This window comes from Oncorhynchus masou, chromosome 29 (assembly GCF_036934945.1).
Source record: "Oncorhynchus masou masou isolate Uvic2021 chromosome 29, UVic_Omas_1.1, whole genome shotgun sequence".
Taxonomy (NCBI): Eukaryota; Metazoa; Chordata; class Actinopteri; order Salmoniformes; family Salmonidae; genus Oncorhynchus; species Oncorhynchus masou.
In genome coordinates, this window is record NC_088240.1 from 67,215,564 (window position 1) to 67,238,527 (window position 22,964).

Sequence of the window (22,964 nt, forward strand, 5' to 3'; positions counted from 1 at the left end):
TGACAGGGTCTTCCCAGCAGAAGTCTATTAGAAAGGTCTGTGGATCTGACAGGGTCTTCCCAGCAGAAGTCTATTAGAAAGGTCTGTGGATCTGACAGGGTCTTCCCAGCAGAAGTCTATTAGAAAGGTCTGTGGATCTGACAGGGTCTTCCCAGCAGAAGTCTAGAAAGGTCTGTGGATCTGACAGGGTCTTCCCAGCAGAAGTCTATTAGAAAGGTCTGTGGATCTGACAGGGTCTTCCCAGCAGAAGTCTATTAGAAAGGTCTGTGGATCTGACAGGGTCTTCCCAGCAGAAGTCTATTAGAAAGGTCTGTGGATCTGACAGGGTCTTCCCAGCAGAAGTCTATTAGAAAGGTCTGTGGATCTGACAGGGTCTTCCCAGCAGAAGTCTATTAGAAAGGTCTGTGGATCTGACAGGGTCTTCCCAGCAGAAGTCTATTAGAAAGGTCTGTGGATCTGACAGGGTCTTCCCAGCAGAAGTCTATTAGAAAGGTCTGTGGATCTGACAGGGTCTTCCCAGCAGAAGTCTATTAGAAAGGTCTGTGGATCTGACAGGGTCTTCCCAGCATAAGTCTATTTGTTCTGCATAGTGTCTTGGGAGTAGCAGAGGGGAGGGAGGCACACCCAGGTCTATAAATCAACTCCCCGGAGCTGTCTGCTTTAAGTGCGTCCGCTGCACTAAACACTTCATCCCTCAACCTCTCCAAGCTAAATAAATCTGGTCCACTTCAACTTGTTTCAAGGAAAGACATGGAGGGTAAAGCAATCGATATAACTCTAGTCTTGTGCATGTTGTTCCCTTGTTAGATTAGGTAGGACAGGGATTATTTTAGGCTGGAGAAATTTCATATTCTACAGTACAGTGCATCAATAGGAATAGCGAGCCTTATAGCAATGCTATTTCACCTGGTTTACTGAGGAAAGATTGTACAAAATGTAAGGCATTCAATCAAATCTGCAGCACTGCAATCCAGGCCAACTCCTGTCCTGTGACATATTTTTCTTTAAAGTTTATGCTGCCTTGGGTCCCTACTGGCTAAATGACTGTACAGGTATCATGTCTACCACCAGTGACTCAGTTCAGGTTCAGGGGAACCCATTATAGTGAAAAGTGGAAGAAATCCTTGAGGGTGTTCTCCAATTGGGTTAAACCATTTGGGTGAGATCATTAAGGAGCCTACCTAGGCCAGAGTTGTTACACTTGTTACATATGACTGCTATGACAAACATCTTGTGAGTCAGTGCTCAACATGGTGCAAAGCACATTCTGTCCCTTCATCTACCTCTGAACACTGACTGGAACAGCCTGCGGGTTGATGGGAGAGAACTCAATCGGCCTCTTTACATTGACTATATGTGTACTGATGATACTGACCCATGGCACTGTGTCTGTTGTTCTCTTTCTCGTCTAGTTTCAGGCCAAGAGCAGACTCTCCTCTGGTCTCCTCCGGTGTGTTGCTGCGGGACGAGTCGGGGGTGGGCTTGGCCTTGTCAGTGCTGCTCCTGGGGGCAACCTTTTCAACCTTGCTGGTAGAGGCGACATTGACTATAGTCTTGCTCCTGGGGCCGGTGTCAACCTTGCTGGGGGCGGAGTCTTGGGAGGAGTCAGCCATGGCAGCAATGTTGATGGGGGTGGAATCGGGGCCGGGCTTGGACACGTCAGCCCTGCTAGAGGCGGAATCAGAGTCGGCCATTGAGGTGTCAGCGACAGAGGTGCCGGCGGCGACCCCACTACTGCTACTGCTGTAGACAGACCCATTGCTCAGCTCAGAGCCAGAGTCCTCCTCCGCAGGCAAGCTGGGGGTAGGCGAGCTGGTGGCTGGGGAGGGAGAGGGGGCCATCTGGACAGAGGTGAGAGGTGCTGGGGTGCTAGGAGCTGGGGTGACAGAGGTAGCAGGGGTAGAAGGGGGTGCCGGGGCCTTCCTCTTCCTCAGTGTACTCTCTGAGTCAGGAGCCCCCTGAGAGAGAGCGAGAGAGAGAGAGAATGAGTCATGGGCTTAACAACTCCCCCTAGCCGTGACAATATATCCTATAAATAATTTATTCTTGGACATCTTCACTGCTCATTATCATTATTAAAAAGGTGCACCGTGCAAAATTTCGCCGCCATTTCCTGGTTGCTAAAATTCTAATAGTTCACCTAATTTCAATTTATGTTACAAAACAGGCAATCATTCTACTATCTAAACCGATGTGAAATATCTTTGCCATAACCAAAAATATTGTATTTCCAGCAGTTTGAAGCTGGTGTACAAAACCCAAAGTAAAAGATGCAAAAACAAAACTTAAGAATGGGAAGCATAGAAATAGAGCACATAGAACAGATCAAATGCTTATTAGACTTGCTTTCAATGAGAATGACATAACTAACATTTCTATGTGAATTTGGTCAGGTCGCCAAAAAGTTACATATTATTGCTGCCTTATACAACAAAACAATATGTGACTCATTTAATCTCAACATATACTCTGATCCTTGAGGCATGGACATAAAACACTCAAACATTTTTGGTAGCCATTTCAAATCTTTTCATGGGAATCAAATCAAATCAAGCTTTATTTATATAGCACATTTCAGACATGACTGCAACACAGGGCACTTCACAGGAAAAAACAATGAAAATAAAAACAAATATTTACTACACAACAAACATAAGTGGATAGAAACTAAAGAACAATAAAAACTGAAACACTAAAAAAGCATCCTAAGGAAAAGGTGTGTTTAAGGTGTGTTTTAAGATCTCTTTCAAATATGTCCACAGTTTCAGCCCACCTCATGTTCTCTATCAGGCTATTCCAGAGGCTGGGGGCATAATAACTAGAGGCCGTCTCTTCATGCCTCTTGGTCCTAGACTTTGGGATAGTTAAAAGGCCAGTGCCAGAGGACCTGAGGGACCTACTGGGTACATAACTCAAAAGCATGTCTGACATGTACCGAGGTGCACAATCATGGATTGATTTAAAAACCAATAGAAGAATATTAAAATGAATTCTAAAACTTAGAGGCAGAGACTTTAAAACGGGTGTAATGTGGGCTCTCCGTCTGGTCTTGGGCAGTACCCATGTTGCAGCATTCTCTATGTTTTGCAGTTGACCAGTGACTTTCTTAGCCAGACCAGACAGGAGAGCATTACAGTAGTCAAGCTGCTTGTAACAAAAGTATGGATGAGTCTCTCTGTATCAGCCTGAGAGAGAAATGTTCCTCAGGTGGTAAAAAGCTATTTTGGTCACATTCTTAATGTGTGATTCGAAACTTAGATCAGAATTGAACATGACCCATAGGTTTTTTATTACCTGGTGTTTTCTTTGTTGCCCGTGAATCTTATTTGACCGTAATGTTGTGCGTGACCTAAAGCTTTACATTGATCAAAAAAGGTGTTTGGGCGCATAAGCCTCATCTCGAAATAGTTGTGATAGGAGAAAACTGAGGATGGATAAACAACATTGTAGTTACTCCACAAAACTATTCTAGTTTACAGGTTGAAAAGAAGGAAGCCATTACAGAATACAAATATTTCATAACATGCATCCTGATTTCAACAAGGCAATAAAGTATAAGATAATGTGGCAAAGCAACATTAAAACTTCAATTCTAAAATAGTGATTAACTTTCTGCCCTGAATACAAAATGTTATGTTTGGGACAAATCCAATACAACACATTACATGCATTTTTTAGCCCTTTTTCTCACCAATTTCGTGGTATCCAATTGGTAGTTACAGTCTTGTCTCATCGCTGCAACTCCCGTGTAGACTCGGGAGAGGCGAAGGTCAAGAGCCGTGCGTCCTCCGAAACACAACCCAACCAAGCCACATTGCTTCTGGACACAATGCTCCACTTAACCCGGAAGCCAGCCACACCAATCTGCCTAGAAGGCCAGCATCCCGGAGTCGCCTCTTCACTGTTGATGTTGAGACGGATGTTTTGAGGATACTATTTAATGAAGCTGCCAGTTAAGGACGCCAGTGAGGTGTCTGTTTCTCAAACTAGACACTAATGTACTTGTCCTCTTGCTCAGTTGTGCACCGGGACCTCCCTCTCCTCTCCTCTTTCTGGTTAGAGCCAGTTTGCACTGTTCTGTGACGGGAGTAGTACACAGCGTTGTATGAGATCTTCAGTTTCTTGGCAATTTCTCGCATGGAAGAACAGACTGACAAGTTTCAGAATAAAGTTCTTTGTTTCTGGCCATTTTGAGCCTGTAATTGAACCCACAAATGTTGATGCTCCAGATACTCACCTAGTCAAAAGAAGGTCCATTATATTGCTTCTTTAATCAGGACAACAGTTTTCAGCTGTGCTAACATAATTGCAAAAGGGTTTTTTAATGATCAAATAGCCTTTTAAATTGATAAACCTGGATTAGCTAACACGACGTGCAATTGGAACATAGGAGTGATGGTTGCTGATTGTGGGCCTCTGTACGCCTATGTAGATATTCCATTAAAAATCAGATGTTTCCAGCTACAATAGTCATTTACAACATTAACAATGTCTACACTGTATTTCTGATCAATATGATGTTATTTTAATGGACCAAAAATGTCCTTTTCTTTCAAAAACAAGGACATTTCTAAGTGAACCCAAACTTTTGAACGGTATATTTATTTATTTTTTATTTTTTTGCTAGGTAGCGTTAGCTTGCGCTAGTCGGCTGTACCTGTGCCAAAACGCTGGTATTTTTCATCCTATAGCTTGTTCTCCATCTTCTTTTTAAATAGTGAGTCAACATGTTTTCAGCACTTTTATTTCCATGACTGATTAAAACATTTTCTCATGCTCTCTCTTGTCTCTCTGCAGCAGACATAGTGAACATCAATTCAATTGCAATACTATAGAATCATGATTTTGTGATAAATTCTGCAACCACAGTGAGAATTGCAATACATATCGTATCGGCACCTACGTATCGTGATAATAACGTATCATGAGGTCCCTGGCAATTCCCAGACCTAATTAAAATGGGTCAACACCTCCTTATATCTTCGACAAATTTTCCCCCTGCTACAAACTCTGTACTACTACTACTGTCATCTGTCTGCATGTCAACTGGTGAGCTGTTTATGAACTCAATGACCCAGGCCTCCAGTACAGAGACCTTAGATATGGAAAGACAGCACAGCATGGGCAGCCCCATTGAGTCGTATGCTCCTACTGAAAGGGATATTATTGCTTCCTTATACAACAAAACAATGTGTGATCCCTGTAACCTCAACATGTCCTCTGATCCTGAAGGCATGGACATAAAAACACTTCCAACTGTGTTTGGCGGGTACTTCAAACGTTTGCATGGGAATCCTATTTGACCATAATGTGTGTGACCTAAAGCCTTACGGTGTTGGCGTGAGTTGGGGGTGAGAGTGCATAAACCTCTTCACAAAGGCGTTCCTCACCTTTTCTATGGTTGCACATATCATCTACGCAAGGGTGAACTTTGATGTCTAAATATTTAATGTGTGTGACAGCACCGATCAAGTTCGTAAAGAACAAAATTACCATATATTTTCATCAGCCTCAACTCTGTGTGTGTGCAACGTGTGCAAATATGGTACAAAGTAAAAAATTTACCTCAAATGTGAATAAAATGGGTCAGCGCTTCCGTCGCTCTTCGACAAATGGTCCCCCTGATACAAACCGTCTGTACTACTACTGTCATCTGTCTGCATGCATGACCCAGGCCTCCAATACAGAGACCATAGATATGGAAAGACAGCACACGTTCTATCCTTCCAAATGGCATCCTCTGTGACAGCCCTGGGGCTGCCCATGCTACCTCCATTGTAAAGTAGTCATCCAGAGCCCTCTATTTCATGGCAGAGACAGACAGCCATTACCCTGGTATTCACTCTACCACTGACAGACTGTAACTCCCCATGCTTCCTCATCTTACATGCTCCATTAGATCCACAAAGTTGACCTGACACAACTCACAGTCTCAAAACTATCCAGTAAACATATGGTCCAATGAGAAATATTTATCACTCTCTAAAGTGTGTGTGCAAATGGTTTATATTGCAGGCGTTATGCTTCCAACATATATATCAGATTTAGACGGGAGCTAAACCATTGCCATGCAGGGTTATTAAATATACTAAGCAAGGGAAGCTTTGGTCTCTGTTTGGCCAATCTTATGTACATGTTCCCCAGACTTAAATTGGCTCCTTTAAATCCCAAAGCACACCACTCAGCCACTTTAAACAGTAATCCATAGCTGAGCAACACAATCAATTCCCTTGGTATGTTTACACTCCAGTACAACAGTAGTATGGAGCATTCATAGAGAATGGCCTGATTACAGCCTGTGAGAGGACGCCGTCGCTTCGTTCAGCTGCACTGTATTGTCTTTCACTCTGAAGAGCAGCCAATCAGTCACACACGAGCACCCACATGGTCATGCACACATACGTACTCACAAACGCACATCCATCTTCATATCCCAGTCAGTCCTCCATTACAGCTTCAACTTTGCCCCACATGCTATGGTATGCCAGAGACCGACAAGTATGAACGGTGGTGTGATGGTGGAGTTGGTGGAAGTGCATACACAGTTCAGGGAGTTTACGCAACTCTACCTCTGTAAAGAAGTGCAAGGTGGCGGGCAGTAAGTAACACAGCGTTCCAACCACAATGACTCAATCCCAGAGAAACACCACATGCCTTTTCTTAGAATATAAAAATAAAAAAAGACATTCTGACTTTCTTCAACCACGTTCAAGGAATAAAAATAAAACGTTTTGACAAATCATTTATGGCTTGTTGCTACTTTCATCGCAATTTCGAGCCTGAGGTGATTTTCCATGAGCCATGCCCAAACTGCCGTGCACTCTCTCACCCAGTCAGACTTGCCTACCTACCACTTGCACAACCCATCTCCCAGCTCTACTAACTCTATATCACAGACTGTATCAAATCACATTGACTATACATTGATGTGCTGCAATTCAATGCTGTCATTCAGTCAAATATTTCTATAGCTTTTCTACCCCCTAATCCTGCAGGAATGCTAGCTCACTCCTTAATGGTTGACTTGGTCTATGTCCCAAATGGGACCCATAGTGCACTATGTTAGACTAAAGCTCTATGGGCCCTGGTCAAAAGTAGTGCACTATTACGTGAATAGGGGGATGCAGGCTCAGTCCCCTGGCTGCCAAAGCTCCAGCTTTTGAATTACTCAACACAGCACACCACTCCAGAGCTGGCACAGTGAATTTAGAGGCTCTTTATGGTCAGACCACACACAGAGAAAAACGGGCACGCTTGCTTACACACACATCTGTAAGTACGTGCACACAACTACATGCACACACATATACTTTTACCTCCAAATCGGTGTATCAGTGCTCATGGCATAAGTCCACTTCAAATAGAGAGCCAATGTACCACTGTAGACAAAGTGTGGACTACTCTGCCAACTGTAGTGAAAATATTCCATTATATCTTTATCAGTGCTGGATATTACTTTGTCTGCTAAAGTTAAGATTACATTCCAACATAAAACCACAACAACGATAGGTTTTTTGTCTTTCTTTTAGGTACAAAACAATTATTTCTAAAACTTAACTGTGAGACTGAGATTGGAAATAATAATGATTTAAATGTGAACAGAAACACAAAAACACAGCTCCAAACAAGCCCCATTATCTCCAACAGGAGGAGAGAAGCTCATTAGAGCCAACATAACATGGTGAAAAAACAACATTCCCCACAACATTTCTGTGAGAAGACGCCACCACTACTTCATTAGATTGACACACACACACACACACACACACACACACACACACACACACACACACACACACACACACACACACACACACACACACACACACACACACACACACACACACACACACACACACACACACACACACACACACACACACACACACACACACACACACACACACACACACACAGTGAGAGAGATGGTAGACTACACATTTCCAGTGGGCTGTTTGTTTTGGCATTAGGGGCCTCTTCCTTTGTTCCTGAGAACACAACGTTTTCTTCCTTAGGAAAGAGGAAAGGAGCATGACAGAGAGACTCCCAAATGGAACCCTATCCCCTATATCAGTGTTTCCCAACCCTGGTTCTCAAGTACCCCCAACAGAACACTTTTTCATTGTAGCCCTGGACAAACACACTTCATTCAACTCATTGAGGTCTTGATGATTATTTGACAAGTTGAATCCGGTGTGCTTGTCCAGGGTTACAATAAAAAAGTGTGTACTGTTGGGGGTACTCGAGAACCAGGGTTGGGAAACTCTTCCCTATATAGTGCCCTACTTTAGACCAGGGCTCTGGTCAAAAGTAGTGTACTATTTGGGAATGGGGTGCCCTATGGGACACACGCTAAATCTGCACTCAAAACTATTAGAGCTGCCCATGCTTCTGTTTGTCACTTATTTTAAATCACACTGTTCCACAGCAGAGCCTGTCCCACTGAAACATCCCCAGTGTTGCCTAATACATACACTAGCAAGTTTGCATGAAGTGAAACAACACAACCTAAAATAAACTGCATGGCCTTAAGTGATAGAATATAATTTACAAAGTAAATAGAGGTTGTCAGCAGATGGGCTGAAAAACCAAGGTAGGCCCCTTGAATAGTCCAATTCAGAGAGGCGTTGAGTAAGTTAAGGCTTCCACACCAACCATTCTCACTCTAACTCAGTGTTCTGCAGCCACATGGTTTACTTGTGTAGCAATCATGTAGGCCTAACTGAGGGATTGCAAACATATGACTCAGATCACAAGCTTCCTCTTAAAGGAATCATGTGTGACCTTCAAAAAGTGTGACCTTACAGAATGTGGAACATTTTAAAACACTACTGATTAAAACCTTCATGGAGGATTCCCCACAAATACAATAGAAATACATAAAAGGACCACAACTATTATTGAGAATGGTACCATCAGCCCAATGTAGAAATATCCAAATCTTGCAAAATTGTAAACAGACAACTTGTATCTTGCTAAAACAGATTAAAACGGTAGGCTACATTAAAGTGGATTAAAATCGCTGCAGTACAAAAAGCCAATGACGGATTGCTATGAAAGACTAAACCCCTCTTGGTTCAAATTATGACATCTCCCTATGGTTTATGCAGGTAATACTAGCCATCTCAATCAATCACACTTAGCCTGTGCTGCCAGCTATCCCCCTGATGGGATGGAGTCTGAGGTTACGTCCCAAATGGTACCATATTCCTTATATAGTGCACTACTTTTGACCAGGACCAATAGGGATGCTGCCTCAGACTGTACTGCTCAGGGGCTGCCTGGCAGGTCCACCCTGAAAGCAAAGCCAGGAGTCGATACATCAACATCACTAAGAGCCATGCTGCAGAGAAAAACAGAATATATTCAGTAGGCTCCATGACATTTGTACCGTTGATTTAAATACTTGAGAACAGATCAGGTCAACTACCGAGATTCATTGAACAATAACACTCCTTACAGTAGGATTGGAAAATTCTGGTGACTTTCCCAAGATTCCCAGGTTTCCCAGAAATCCTGGTTAGAAGATTCCCAGCATCAGGAGAAAAAAAGGAGCAAGGAATCTGGAATTCTCCAACTAGGATTTCTGGAAAACCTGGCTATTTTGGAAAGTTACTGGAATTTTGCCACCATTGTTCCTGTTCCCAAGAAAGCTAAGGTAACTGAGCTAAACGACTACCGCCCCGTAGCACTCACTTCCGTCATCATGAAGTTGAGAGACTAGTCAAGGACCATATCACCTCCACCCTACCTGACACCCTAGACCCACTCCAATTTGCTTACCGCACAAATAGATCCACAGACGATGCAATCTCAACCACACTGCACACTGCCCTAACCCATCTGGACAAGAGGAATACCTATGTGAGAATGCTGTTCATCGACTACAGCTCAGCATTTAACACCATAGTACCCTTCAAACTTGTCATCAAGCTCGAGACCCTGGGTCTCGACCCCAGACTGGGTACTGGACTTCCTGACGGGCCACCCAGGTGGTGAGGGTAGGTAACAAAATCTCCACCCGGCTGATCATCAACACTGGGGCCCCACAAGGGTGCGTTCTGAGCCCTCTCCTGTACGCCCTGTTCACCCACGACTGCGTGGCCATGCACGGCTCCAACTCAAATCATCAAGTTTGTGGACGACACAACAGTGGTAGGCTTGATTACCAACAACGACGAGACGGCCTACAGGGAGGAGGTGAGGGCCCTCGGAGTGTGGTGTCAGGAAAATAACCTCACACTCAACGTTAACAAAACAAAGGAGAGGATTGTGGACTTCAGGAAACAGCAGAGGGAGCACCCCCCTATCCACATCGATGGGAAAGTAGTGGAGTGGGTAGTAAGTTTTAAGTTCCTCGGCGTACACATCACAGACAAACTGAATTGGTCCACCCACACAGACAGCATCGTGAAGAAGGCGCAGCAGCGACTCTTCAACCTCAGGAGCCTGAAGAAATTCAGCTTGTCACCAAAAGCACTCACAAACTGCTACAGATGCACAATCGAGAGCATCCTGTCGGGCTGTGTCACCGCCTGGTACGGCAACTGCTCCACCCACAACCGTAAGGCTCTCCAGAGGGTAGTGAGGTCTGCACAACGCATCACCGGGGGGGACAAACTACCTGCCCTCCAAGACACCTACACCACCCAATGTTACAGGAAGGCCATAAAGATCATCAAGGACAACAACCACCAGAGCCACTGCCTGTTCACCCCGCTAACATCCAGAAGGTGAGGTCAGTACAGGTGCATCAGAGCAGCGACCGAGAGACTGAAAAACAGCTTCTATCTCAAAGCCATCAGACTGTTAAACAGCCACCACTAACATTGAGTGGCTGCTGCCAACACACTGACTCAACTCCAGCCACTTTAATAATGGGAATTGATGGGAAATGATGTAAAATATATCACTAGTCACTTTAAACAATGCTACTTAATATAATGTTTACATACCCTACATTATTTATCTCATATGTATATACTGTATATCATCTACTGCATCTTTATGTAATACATGTATCACTAGCCACTTTAAACTATGCCACTTTGTTTACATACCCTACATTACTCATCTCAAATTATATGCTGTACTCGATACCATCTACTGCATCTTGCCTATGCTGTTCTGTACCATCACTCATTCATATCTTTATGTACATATTCTTTATCCCTTTACACTTGTGTGTATAAGGTAGTAGTTTTGGCATTGTTAGGTTAGATTACTCGTTGGATATTACTGCATTGTCGGAACTAGAAGCACAAGCATTTCGCTACACTCGCATTAACATCTGCTAACCATGTGTATGTGACAAATAAATTTGATTTGATTTTTTGAGTTCATTAATGCCATCTCATCCAAGAGAAAGTTGTTGAAATTATTAAAAAAAAATACAGCAAACTTTTGTCTCGTTTGTTGAACCCTCAACCTCACCTATGTACAGTAACATTGGCAGAAAGAGTCTGTCAAGCTGATTTCATGCCTGTCTGCCTCTGGAAACACGACACCCCACTTATACATATTTGATATTGTGCCACCAAAACACACCTCATCCACTGCTGCATTATTACGGCAATCTCAGAACCAGCGTTTATGTTAAGAGTCTGTCTGTCACTAGAAACTACTGTTGCATAAGCCTGAGGCTGATGTTACCTTTCCAGCATGCCAAACAGGCTTACACAAGTGTGCCTGCCTGCCTGCCTGTGTAAAACCTATTACCAAACCCTGAAGCGGACAGCTCAGGATGACAGGCTAGGCCATGTCACAAAAGGCATTCTAAACATGACCTCTTACATGCTGACCACATCGCTCGCGCCACATGTGCAAGCGCAGCAATCATTGCAGCCACAATGTTCATGCGTGTCAATGGGCGTCTGCGTAGCCAGGCACTAAAATAAAACTTCTATTTGTGACGTGTGATGTGCTGCAAGTCCCGCCTCTCCCATCTCATTGGTTTTTAGGAGCATATACCCACGTGTCATCTCCTCATTGGTTTTTAGTAGCATATGTGTGGGTGATTGAACATGGGTGATTGAAAAATGAACTGAGGTCCACACTCCAGTGCAGTTGGTGGTGGTAATGCACATGAAAGTTGGTTGCCAACCGCCATATAAAGTCCCAAAAAAAAACAACATACTTTTACCCTTTTATCTGTGGATTAATTGTCAGAGTAGAGGACCTTGTGCATTTCAGGTAAAATAACAACCTAATGTTTATATCCCAGGACAAATTAGCTAGCAGCAGCAAGCTAGCTAGCTAAATTGACATCAATGTTTAATGCTTTTCAACCTGTCCCCAAATTAATATAGTTAGTTCAGAGTTTTTGATATTTCAACCTGCGTGTCCTGATTGCGTCTGGTGTGGGTGGACAAAATCAACATGCGCGCAACGTCGCACACGTGCATGTGCCATATCGTCAACATGTTAGCGTACTCCTGTCCAAATCATAATGTCAGCTAATTGCCTAATAAAGGCTTTAAAAACACTCCTTCAGCACAACATGTTAGAAGTGCACTATAAAGGGAATAGGGTGCAATTTGGGATGTACACATTTTTGTTGTTGTCTTGACCCCAGATAAACCCAATTGGCTATTTGATTGAATAAGGCCTTGAGCTTGACTATTGATTATAAATTCATACTGTACTGAGATCAATAGAGGGTTATAACTAGTGATGGGAGGGGGGGTTGATACAGTTACCAATCGGATGTTATTTTTGATGATATATCGTTTTGACAATATCGCAATATTATTTTTGTGCTAGTTGGATGTACCTGCCCCAAATCTCCAGTATTTTTCCTTCATACCTTGTTCTTCATCTTATTTTTTAAATTGGAAGCCAATTTGTTTTCAGCTCCTTTATTTCCATGACTGATCAAAACTTGTTTTCTCATGTCTCTCTCTAGTCCCTCTGCAGCAGACATATAGTGAGAAATATGTTTGGAACAATGATTTGATCTAAAATCACAGTATTAAATTGCAATACATATACAATATGTATTGCGACTCTAACAATTGTATCGGCACTTAAGCATCGTGATAATATCATATCGTGAGTTCTCTGGTAATTCAGAGCTTAACATTCTTAACAAAAAAGGTTGGTTTCAGGGAGAACCCTTTTTGGTTCCATAAGAATTTGACCTGGGAAAACCTTTTTGGAACCAAAAGTATTCTACCTGGAACCAAAAAGGGTTCTTCAGAAGGTTCTCCTATGGGTACAGCCAAATAACCCTTTTAGGTTCTACATAGCACCTTTTGCTATATAGAGTGTAGTCATACCGCAGGGGAACAGATTGTCACCACTACAACACTAGCCATCCTACCAGTAGCTCAGGCTCATGGAAAGGAGACCTAAGAGCAGCCATCCCGTCCCTCAGGCACTCTGTCCTCATCTGATCTCTCTGTCCTTGTCTAACCCTCGCAAAAGGGTACATCGGGCCCATGTGCCTCAACATGCAGCCAGCCATCTTCCAAACACAACGCTTTGTCTCATCCGTGCTAGCGAGTCACGGCACAGCTAGTGTTGCTTATCTCTGGGTGAACGGACTGATAAAGACGTCATCAGTGTGGTGTTTCTGAACAGTGTCTAATACCCTTTTCAGACATATGGAATGTGGCGCCTTGAAAGCGCCTCGGCTACAGCATGTTTGTTTGTCTGTAACGGTAAGCTATGGCTTTTTAAATGCCGACACGAAAACCATCTCGAGATAGCTTCAATGCACCACTGAACAGGCATTTTACTTGTCAATCAAATAATCTCGAGCTGCCTGCATGCAACCTGGCTGCCTGCGTGCAGACCACTCTACCCTAAAAAAGTATGTTAAAGTTCATTAAATACCATGATTTACCAAGACATTTAGTAAAAAGAAAACATCTAGCTACCCTACCATAAAAGACCGCATAAAAACAACAACTGCACATCAATCAGCTGCGTTTATTGTAGTCAGGGAAACAATACTGAACGCTTCTGATGTGGCTCTTAATTGAATTGTCTGAAAGGATATCAATTGTCGCTATAAAGGGTATAATAACAGACAGCGGAGAGAAAGAGAACCTGGGAGCCACGACAACATAAACCCAAATCAAATCCTGATTGGAAGAACAGCGTGAGTAGTACACAGAATACTGTGTGGACACCTTATGCTTCTCAACAGGAGTCGGTGTCCAAATGGCACCCTATTCCCTACATTGTTCACTATTTTTAACCAGAGCACTATAGACCCTGGTAAAAAGTAGTACACTATAAAGTGAATAAGGTGGCATTTAAAATTTAATCCATTTCACAGATTAAGCAGTGTGTTCCTGTTAGTAACGGTCACTATGACCACAACACACAGTTCCAGACAAACCCCATTCGCTCCAACAGGAGGAGAGAAGCCCATTAGAGCCAACAAAACATGGTGATTTTTTTTTCTTCCCACAACAACACCACAAGAAGAGAAATAACACTACCACTATTGCTATTAGATCCACAAATAACACAAGGAGATTAAAGGAAATGTTTAGCCAATGTTGCAATAATTGATATAAACACAGGTCACCATGACCTGAAGTGTGTGTGTGTGTGTGTGTGTGTGTGTGTGTGTGTGTGTGTGTGTGTGTGTGTGTGTGTGTGTGTGTGTGTGTGTTGCCCTCTCACCTGGTAGGCCTCCAGTGTGTAGCAGCCCTGGCAGGGTGTGGGGGCCGGGGGGGCCCTCCTCTTCTTAAGCTCTATCCTGGGGGACATCCTGGAGATGTTCATGACGGACTGGGACTGGCCCAAGGTGCTGGGCCGCGCCTCCACACAGGGCACGATGGAAACCGTGGACAGGCCCTGGAGGAGGAGGGAGAGAGAGAATATAAAAATACACACACATGCATGTACATGCACACACATACACAATTATAAACACACGGAACAGAGCTACATATGAACTGAGTGGCATTTAAAGGTCAGATCATTCTAAATGGTCTCAGAAACCCAAAATCACAGGTTGATATGGTAGACAGTGGAAATGTCAAGGGCCAGTCCTGAAGGGTGAGCATGGGTCATGCCCTTTATTCACTAATTCTGGATCCCAAGTGGCACCCTATTCCCTATGTTGTGCACTACTTTTGACAAAGACACATAATACTAGATAGAGAATAGGGTGCCATTTGGGACTCCGACTAACAAGGGCCAAGGACTAAATGTAAAATATCTGCAGAGCTTCATCATGGCCTGTTATTGCAGTGGTACATTAAGCTAAAGCAAAACTTAGGGTTGGGTCTGTCTCCAAGAAACAACAGTCTAGTCTGCAAGAGGAGGCTCTCAGATCCCTGCTGAATCAGGATGCTTTGCGACAGTTGTGACAGCTGCAGTCAGCTTTATTACCATTCCGTAGCTACTTCGCCTCGCTAATACACCATCTGTCTGTCTGAGAGGGATGCTGCTGAGCAATGGGGGATGATCAAAGAACGATCAAAGGCTTTCCTAAGCATCTGAAACTTAGCCTGGTCCCAGATCTGTTTGCACTGCCTTTCCAACTCCTACTGTTAATGTCGTGCCAAGTGCTCATAAAAAGGAGTTGGCAAGACAGCACAAACAGATCTGGGACCAGGCTATCTGAAACGTTCTAAGCTTCTGTATCTTTGTACTGTAGCACAACTAGGAACAAAGATATACATCTATAAACGATAGTGGGGTGGTTTAAAGAAAAGAAAGGAAAGCGTATTAGGTCAAAATGACACAGCATTTCAGACCATTCCTGGGCAGAGGATCAAAGTAGTCATGAAAAAAAATTAAAATGACTAAAACATTCAGTTCTAGTAATTAGAGGTAATCAGTGAACCAAGCACTTCTCACAGTGGGGAGAATGAATGGAAAATGTGCAGGAGGGAGAGAAAAGCACTCAAAAGGTATGCAGACCTGGGCATAAATAGTATTTGTTTTCTTTCAAATATTTTTCATAATTTGATTGAGTCTGCCTGGAGTGCCAGGCGGGCAGTGTTTGAACTTTTGGGACTATTTCATTGGTTCCATTACACCAGGCAAGTGCAATCAAACTATTCTAGTCTACTAAGGAGAGGCAGTGTGGTTTTGAGGGAGATGCGAGTTGCCAAATGCTTGCATATTGCATAAGCTTGGAAAAGCAGACTGAGCTACTATACAGTAATGTAGAGCAAAGAGAAAAATATATATGTAACAAAAACCTAGCTGGAGTCTTAGAACCCTGCAGTACATTTACTGCTGCCCCACTCTAAGAACAGAGCCTGGATCAACGAAGTCCACACCATTCATCTTTATGACCTTCACATCCTGTTTAACTTTGATCTTCTCTTATCTTAATAAGACACGTGCCTCTCCCACCTACTAGATCTTCCTGACTAAATAATATAACATCTAGCAGATTCTTTTATCCAAAGAGCCTCACAGTCATGCTTGCATACGTTTTACGTATGGCTGGTCCCAGGAATCAGACCCACTCTCCTGGCACAGCAAGCGCCATGCTCTACCAACTGAGCTACAGAGAACCACATGATTCATACATGGGCATAATTGCATCCCAAGGATAGATGACATGGCATATTTTACACAGTCCAGCTTTACTCTATTCCCTTTTGTTGGATGCTGCCTATATATAGGCTACTGTACATATACATGCAAATATTCCAGTGAATCCAAAGCCTCAATCTTCTGCCACTAGAGAAAAAGGGCCCGAAATGCATTTTAAGAAATCAGACAGCGTTCAGCAGGGGCTGGGGAGGGATTCTTGGCCAGCGGCCAACCCTCTCCTCCCCTGATGAACTTTTCACACTGCGCTAATGTGTTCATGGAGACCTTCTCACATGAAAGTGAGAGTGGCTAAACTGATAATATTCCAGGTTGCAGAGTCCCTCAGTACATCCATGGCATGTTTAATTATGAAAGACCAATAAAAAACATGAGCTGGCACACACCCAGAAATATTATTCTGTGTGGAGGTGCTGACTAATGGCGAATAAACTATAAAAATAACTCACACTCCATATATAAACTCCCAGTCATTTATTGGGTAAATCACCAACGTTTCGGCATCACTGTGCCTTCTTCAGTGTAATGTCATGAATACTTGAACCAGGTTATGTAGACAAACAGTGCAACCAATGACAATAGTGAGGGGTGTGTCATAATGAATATGTTAATTAGAATTAATTGAGTGAAACTGTTAAAAAAACAGTAGTTTATGGCATATTAAATATATTAGGCTATTGTTATCATATGCAAACATAATTGAATATTGCACACAATATTAGCATCAACATAAATTATTGTTTAATTCAATTTCACATATTTAATTGTTTCTGAGGTCATTTGTATTTTTTACATGTAATATTTTGGTTCAACCTTGATGCATAATAAGCATCATCATCAACAGCGGGAACATATTAGGTGTACGCTGATAAGCTGTAGAAAGAATATATACAATTATACGACTTGTTCATAAAAGAGAGAATTGTTCATAAGAAGGGCCTGAGATCAAAGTCAATATTCAGACCACGTGGGGTCAATGTTTTTAGAGAGGATATCCAGTAAGCCTCCCTTTGTAGTAGTAGGATCTCGATGTTAACTCCTCTCCTTGGTAGAGCAACATGCTCAATGCCTGTGTATTTGAGGGAGGAGTGAGGCTAAACTGTTAATATCCCAGCTCTCTGAGAGTCCATCAGTACATCCACTGCATGTTCAATTATGAAACACAAACACACGTTCCAAATTTAGGGAGAGACTACGGTAACTTTGAATTGGGATCCGTGCTGTTGCTGTACTCAGCTGTTGGAACGGAATGTTCCATGCAGGGAATTACCATGAATGTGTAGCATATGTTATATAACATTAAATAATTTACAGACCAGAGCCAAAAAAGCTATTGGGTCTTTCTTTGTTATTAAAGTTTGGGAAAAGGTCACCTGAACATCTTTAATATCATGCTGGAGGAAATCTGAAAGCTAACCACAATGCCTATCACTCATGCAAATCCAAGGTGGAAATGCATTTTAAGTGGAGTAGAGACAGATAGAACCGAACATCTATGATGATTTAGAGGCAGCAACACGCCCTTATTGTCCTCTCCAAGGACAAAATGTGATCTGAAATAGTATCATTCTGTACAATAAAAAAAATAAACTCAATTTCATTATCATTCCTTTAGATCATACACAATGTACACAGTCTTCAACATATCGGTCCATCAGTTTGTCCAATGCAGGACTGTACACTGTATCATAGATGCAATTCTGTTCTACTCCAGTCTGTGTTATGAACAGTCCTCAACAAATCTTTCCATCTGTTCGGCCAATAATGGTATCCAGATATCAGAGTAAATGTAGCCAGGTACAGTATGATGATGTAACATAATCACTAAGGACACAGAGGGTGTGTGTGTGTGTGTGTGCGCGCCCTGGGGCTTGACTCAAATGAGCAGGAGAGATCTACCAAGGTCTTATGGGAAATCCAATAAAATACCCATATTGATTTGAGGGGTATCCCAGATGGCTGCCTGTAATAGATTCCTCTGTAATCGTATAAAACTGATTAAATTACCTTCCAAACAGATAGCCTGTTCAATGTTTGCTCTAATATAATGTTTTAGCACACATGCACAAAACTATTCCCAAGAAACCGGCCCTACTGCTGTAACTACTATTGTATTACAAATGTACTATTAAATACATTGTGTGTCACTGAGTAAAGCTGATCAAAGAATAAGCAATAATTCAAGACTGTAATTTATTTCAGGTTGACTTGCTGCAGAAACTTTAAAATCGTCAAGGTACTGTAATTGACTGAGGGGAATCAGAAGATGTGGGATCAGCTTGTCAAGTCTGCCCTCTAGTGGTACATAAGCAGGACAGCTCTCATGAAATCAGCTATATCAAGAGGAGGAGGCACAGGCTGAAAAGTCGGGTTGCAAAATAATGGTAGCTTTCCCAAAATTCCTATAGTTGGAGAGTTCTGGATTTCCTGCTTATTCCCAACTGATTCTTGGAATTGTAGAACCAGGATTTCTGGAAAAATTGGGGGTTTTGGGAATGTTTCTGAAAAGAAAACAAAAGTTGAGCTCATGTGTTTTAATTTTTGTGGGGTATACAACGCTATCTGTTACAAGGTGGTGGGGTTTGGAACATCTACAAGAGAATAGGACTCAAAAGCATAATTTATCTTCCTGCAAAATGAATGCGATTGCACCTATTGAATGAGATTGGAGTACTGAAAGAAAATATAATGCAAGATGTCAATTACCACACCCAGACATTTCAGGAGGAGGAGGAGGAGAGGAGGGTTAGTAGTACTTACATTGTAGTGTTTTTCAGTATTTTGAATAATATTATTATCAAGACCATCCATGTCCATAGTAGGTGACTGTTCTTCAGTCTGAAATGGAATGTACATCTAACATGCAATACATCAGAATGCAACTACAATACAAGCATGACATGCAGTTATTTCAGTTATTAGACAGATGATAGCAGTACTCCTACAGCTCTAGGGTTAAAAAACCCTTTCCACAGGCACAGTCAAATCTATAAGACTAATTATTTTTATGGAAAGCCATCATGTTGAGCTCAAGAATAACAGTAGCTATTTTAGTAGAAGATTTAAGTACCAAATTATTCCAATCAAAAACAGAAAAAATATGCTTCCCTTTCCTGCATTTCAACATATAGTAGTAGTAAGTCAGCAGTTTAAAGTCAACTTGATCTGCAGACACACACTCTTAGTGAGTAGCCTATGCATGGTGCCTTGTAGTATTCTCTAGATGGTATTATGGTGCTAAGTTATAATAATAATAATAATAATATATCCCATTTAGCAGACGCTTTTGTCCAAAGCGACTTACAAGTCGGCTGGGGCCACTACTTTTACATATGGGTGGCCCCAGCGGGAATCGAACCCACGACGCTTGGCGTTGCAAGTGCCATGCTCTACCGACTGAGCCACACAGGACAAGTTAGCCAAGCCAATGGGCTACATGTCTCTCTGTTGGAACACAAGCGAACTGTGCCATCTTACCTTTGATTTCCTTCTGTTGAACTTTAAGAATCCGAGCAGGCCTTTCTTCTCGGCCCCACCGACACTTGAGGTGTTGGAACGGAAGTATTCTAACAATGAATGGACAGACAATAGGTTTCAGTTCACTCCGAAATGGAAGGGTTGGCTCACTGAGCTAAAAATATAGGCTTTCATTCATGCAGTTCATGCATTAACCAATGGAATGAAATAAACCACAGCTAGAACTATACTACTATACCACATTACGCAAGTCATGTCAGTTATTAAAAGTTTAACCCATGCATACAACAAAAAGTATTCTTTATAAACACACACTCAAGCCTCTTTCTACAATCAGGCAGTTTCAACAGTAGATGGCACTGCAACTAAACCTTTCCAATATGACAGTGCATCTATTCTTCAACCTCTGAAAATAAATCTAACAAACAGTCATAACACACTGTAAGCCAGAAGGAAAGGGAAATAACATTGACTGTATCTTATATTTGATTTAAGATACGTAAAACAAACAAACAAAACAAGCGAGCTTGTCCTACGAGGAGAAAAGGAACGGCAAAACGGGGTTAATGTGACTGTACAAGTGACTGTTAAAGCTACAGGTGATGTCACTACAGCGTTGTGGATGGGAACAATAAGCAGCATTCAGACAGTAATACCTGAGTAATTTAGAGCAGGTGCAGAAGACATTTTAGGTTGACGAACTGGAAATAATCACAGGATTTCAACATTAAGGGCCAGTAACAATGCAGACCATCCTTAACTATAAAAAGATTCTCACTTTATCAAAACTATGCAGCATTTCCGATGTCATTGGCTATGCAATCCCCCACCCCTCCTAACAGAAAAGAGGGAAACAGTGAAACTACCAACAACACTGACTATGGTGTTTGACAACTGTCTCTAGTTTAACTCGGGCGTCAGTACGTCTCACTAGGCTTGTAGGTAGTGTTCAAATGACTAACCATCTATATTGCCTCTAAGGGCAGAGTCATAGGGGGCAGAGTACACACCCTGGAAGGCATGTGCTTATTGAAGCTCATTTAACCAAATATGTAAACACAAGCTCACTTATTATTTATTCTGCAGCGCCACCCTGATAAAATGAACTGGCCCAGACTGAATTACACTCCATGTAAACATTACAGGCACAGATGTAGCTAGCTGCAGTAAGAAAGTAATGCATGTTACTTTGATTCAAAACAATCTCACATGTGAGTGCTGATTATAGATGCAGTCAGGGTTTAAAAGCGTGACAGAAAACAACGGAGAGAGCTCAAATTAAATATACGATTAAACAGGTTGAGAAGAATAAGAGGAACAGTAACAGTGTGTTAACAGATATAGGTTGGTACAGTTAGCCTGATCCCAGATCTGTTTCTCCTACAATGTCAACTCCTTAACATTACAAACTTGATTTGATCTGGGACCAGGCTAACACTGTAGGTATCATGTGAGGATGTGGAGTAGCCTGGTCCCAGATCTGTTTGTGCTGTCTTGTCAACTCCTATAATCATTGTCGTACCAATGACCATAGGAGTGGGCAAGAAATGTGTCACCATTCTACAGGAAGAGGTAGAGGGAGATGTGGGTATAAGGTGGTTTTTTACCAAGAGTCTGGTCCAGTATGTACAGCTCTCTGATGCCTAGCTCACTCAGACACTTGTCCAGCTCCAGCTCGTGGTTGCTGACATTGTCCTTCAGCAGCAGAACATGGGACGGGTCAAACTCACACTTCTCACAGATGGCTGGGACCAGGCTCCCCAGGGGCACCAGGGGACTCACCCTCACCACCGCCTTCTGGCTCCTGTGGTAGTTCACCACCAGACGCACCGTTTTCTTTACAGGGAAGACAGAGTGACTTTAGTGCCAATGGATGGATACAGTATTAGAGAGCATTAGAGAACCTCCTAGATTCAAATAGTATTCGTTTGACCTTGAGCTTGTCTGCAATCATGCCGATCTTTGCACTTCAGGCAGGCTCAATCAATATCTGGCACTTCAGGCAGGCTCAAAAATATACAATTTGAACCCAGGTCTAAGTTCAGTAATTAAATGGGACTTGAACGTAAAAGGTCTCAGCAGTACACATCCAATGGGAAAGACTAACATGGAAAATATTGAGAGAGAGGGAGAGACAAAAGGTGGGTGTCAGACTCGTGGGATAAACCAGGATTAATTAAAAACTTCACTCCACCTCACTTAAAAGAGGTTATGCTTTACTTTCAGCCTTTCCCTTAGAATGTAGGCATTTGTTGACAGACCTAGGGGAGGGGGGGACTGGGGGTCATTCAAGACTAGCACTTTGAGGTAACTGAGGCTGGGAGCCAGGTTGAGGCCTGACAGAGAGGGCCTGTGTGTGGGCAGCCAATGACTGGTCAGTCCCAGGGTGTTTGGTGTACCAATAGAGAGGGATCAAAACAACAGTGCAAGAAGCACTAAGAGGGTTGAGGTGGTTGTTATGAAGAACACAGCTTGCATCCCAAATGGCACACAATTCTCCAATATAGTGCACTACGTTTAACAAGGTCCCATAGGGATCTGGTAGTGCACTATAAGTAGTGCACTATTATAGGAAGTAGGGTGCCATTTGGGACATACCACAAAGATACTGTTATCACGGAGGCCATGACAGTCACACACCAGTACACCAGTACACAATGTACAGACTTCAAGACTCTCCTTCTGAAAACACCATGTCAACCACTTACCAGTCAAGAGTGTGTAACAATCACAAGCACAACTGTTTTTGTGTGTGGCTCTTTGCTAATACTTACTGAGGCAACTTATAACAAGAATCAAAGCATATTTTTAGGCAACAATTTATCAAATGTTAGTGGAATACATAAAAATCCATACATCGAAATCAATAGATTATTATGTATGCTTACTTAAATTTACACCACTCAGTTTCAAAGGGGGGGGTTATACTGTACATGCTTATTACAAGTCATAAAATG

The 22,964-nt window shown here is 42.5% G+C and overlaps 1 protein-coding gene across 7 annotated transcripts in view; it reads right to left on the reverse strand.

Moving 5' to 3' along the window:
* The window catches only part of LOC135520357 (protein cordon-bleu-like), a 76,844-nt gene that overhangs the window by 14,976 nt on the left and 38,904 nt on the right, over positions 1-22,964 (reverse strand). For 4 of the 7 annotated variants that reach the window (XM_064945841.1, XM_064945842.1, XM_064945847.1 and 1 more), the window contains 6 exons: positions 21,615-21,843; positions 20,664-20,708; positions 20,008-20,096; positions 19,291-19,368; positions 14,638-14,811; positions 1,376-1,958 (listed from right to left, as the gene is read on the reverse strand). In XM_064945841.1, the coding sequence (XP_064801913.1) occupies positions 1,376-1,958; positions 14,638-14,811; positions 19,291-19,368; positions 20,008-20,096; positions 20,664-20,708; positions 21,615-21,843 (1,198 nt within the window). The remainder of the gene's footprint in view (positions 1-1,375; positions 1,959-14,637; positions 14,812-19,290; positions 19,369-20,007; positions 20,097-20,663; positions 20,709-21,614; positions 21,844-22,964) is intronic. The other 3 variants (XM_064945843.1, XM_064945845.1, XM_064945846.1) reach the window with 3 other exon arrangements.